Genomic DNA, 2,502 nt, shown 5'->3' on the forward strand with positions numbered 1-2,502 from the left:
AAAACAAGTGAAGACATCCATCTAAAGCCATAATAGCATCATCTACCAAAGAAAACCTCAATGGCCATACTTACATATTTGCTGGTAGCATACTATAGCCATAAAGCGAAACAATAATCATCATCAGAAGCTTAGCAGCTGACGTTATAAATGTCCTCCCAGAAAGGAAAAACCAATAATAAAGCAGAACCAGCAAGAGGAAACAGTTAAACGTTTTCTTCTCATCTCTCCACAGCAGAATATCTGCAACTGCAGTATAACATCAAACAGGAGTGAGCGAGAGAGTAAAATGTCAACAGTAGCATTCATCCATTTCAAATTACTCAACTGATAGATTCTACTAGTATTTTCCTTGATAAAGATGTGCCTTTCGATGCTCGTATGTTGAGATTATGAGGTTCAATTTTGTACAACCAACTGTCAAGGATAGTGGCCGCAAAATGTCTTGTGTATAATGTTCAAATGGGAATTTGGATGACTTGGCTAACTGCCTAAATCTCTCCCTGACAACAATTGTGGTAAATTGAATTGCATTACATCACAATTTTAAATGATGTGATAGTACGATATTGATTCAGGTCATCATAGCTGCTTATACACAGAAAGATATAGACCCTCAATATCAAACCTATCGAGTCCAGATGGTCTCATTTTGCCAACATTTTCATGCTTGACCTTATAATTAATTCTGCAATTTAAGAAATGTAAGACTGCAAAAATAAAGATAAGATACAGCACCCTGAAAAAATCACTAACCTTTCCCACTGCCTAACAGCTTATCCACTTTCGAGTGCTCATCAGAATCATCGTATCTCCTCAAAGGCGAGTCTTCGGCTAGAGCAGAGAATGAATCGACAGTTAATGCGGCACCTTCCTGTGTCACAATTTCCATATTTAACTGTTAAGTCACAATTATGAAAAAATCAGATGTTCTCCTTAGAGTAACTTTTATCTGTGAAGAGACGCTCCTTCCACTTGGCACGGTTGGATCACAGGGAAAGATTCTCTTGGGACAACTAAAAAATCCCAGATTGAACTTCCACAATAGCAGAGTAGTTCGCAAATATTAAGCAAAGTGCACTTGAATCAAATTTTAGCATCACCCTTCACTTTTCAACCAAAAGATTCATAACGGAATGAACTCAACAATTAAGCTAATTAAGGCTAACTGACACCCTCCACTTCAGAAGACATCTAATTCGGACTTGCCCACTGAAGTCCCCCGAATGCAACAAAAATTGAAATTCAAACCACAATGACAATGGAAGGGAAAAAAGGAAGAATTCAAGCGAACTTTGCTTATTTGATGTAATAAAAACATTTGAGAACCACTTGGTGAAGAATGGTGGTCTGCAGTAGTAGATGGCAGTGGTTAACAGTGGATGTGGTGGCGGCCTAAGCAAGGATTGTACATTGCCATAATAATGGTGGATAATGTGCCAATAGCACTGCAAATTGTAGACATGAAGACTTTGTTGCAATCCAAAAAAGGACTTACACGAAAATAAGCCAAAAGTCATTCCTTAAATGGCATAAAATAATTTCACAAAAGATTTTTCAGAAATTGCAAGACATGAAGACTTTATTGAAATCCAAAAAATAGTTGAGACAAAAAATAAAAAAATAAATAAAAATAAAAAATCACTGTCATCCCTCAAATGGCTTAAAATATTTTCACAAAATATTTTTTAGGATTGCAACAGAGATTACTCATAGCAGAATGCCGTACGCCAAACTGGAGGAAATGAAATATGATGGCAGCTCATAATTTTGATAAAATTAGGGCTACATCTATCACACACATGCACATATATATATGCATTCAATCAACGTACACATCCCAGATACAAGAGCACCCTTCATCATTTTATTCACAAACCACCGCCCACATTTATATCTGGCCTATGGTCAGACAAATTGATATCCAATCCAAGTAGATGTGCCTACAGCAACACCATCAACAATGATTTTTCTTTCTATATTATGTTTCTCTCTCTCCTTCCACTGCAAAATCAATATTTGTGCTTCTGTTTCTGAGTCAAGTGATCAATCCTAGATTTGGAAAAATGGAGAGGATAAACTTCTCAACAAATAGGAGTTGATGGAAATGTTGCCTAAAAATCTCACCTGGCACTTGTGGTCATCATAGGGAAAAATATTTGCATACACCTTAAGGAACTTGCATAGTTAATGTGTATTCAAGTCTGTAATTAATGTTTCAATTGATATATGAGTGATCATTTATATAATGTGTATGTTACATGCATTGCATTCAAGCAGTTGTCCTTAACCTCATCATGACCTGGACAAGTCACAAGTTAAGTTTTGGCATTGTCTGAGAAACAAATATAATCAAACCCAAGTTAGAGATCCTACTCAGATCCAGTTGGTGACTCCATGGATCAGGAAAAAAAAAATTAGAAGTAAGAAATAAAAAATTGCTCTCCTTTATTTAAAAGAGATTTCATATGGAGCATCAAGTTTCAAACACAAACACTTACT

The 2,502-nt window shown here is 36.0% G+C and overlaps 1 protein-coding gene across 1 annotated transcript; it reads right to left on the reverse strand.

Moving 5' to 3' along the window:
- Positions 1-6: 6 nt before the first annotated feature.
- LOC111376965 (3beta-hydroxysteroid-dehydrogenase/decarboxylase-like) lies at positions 7-2,496 on the reverse strand. Its single transcript, XM_022999977.1, has 2 exons — positions 757-2,496; positions 7-249 (listed from the first exon to the last, which is right to left on the reverse strand). The coding sequence occupies exons 1-2, from the start codon at positions 890-892 to the stop codon at positions 71-73; spliced, it is 315 nt and encodes a 104-aa protein (XP_022855745.1). The 5' UTR covers positions 893-2,496; the 3' UTR covers positions 7-70.
- Between the last annotated feature and the right edge of the window lie 6 nt (positions 2,497-2,502).

This window comes from Olea europaea, unplaced genomic scaffold (assembly GCF_002742605.1).
Source record: "Olea europaea var. sylvestris unplaced genomic scaffold, O_europaea_v1 scaffold15883, whole genome shotgun sequence".
NCBI classification, from domain to species: domain Eukaryota; kingdom Viridiplantae; phylum Streptophyta; class Magnoliopsida; order Lamiales; family Oleaceae; genus Olea; species Olea europaea.

Coding starts and splice junctions, on each gene's coding strand:
- LOC111376965 (XM_022999977.1), bottom strand. CDS start 892: ATGGAAATTGTGACACAGGAAGGTGCCGCATTAACTGTCGATTCATTC. Junction 250..756: donor GCTGTTAGGCAGTGGGAAAG/GTTAGTGATTTT, acceptor GTTATACTGCAG/TTGCAGATATTCTGCTGTGG.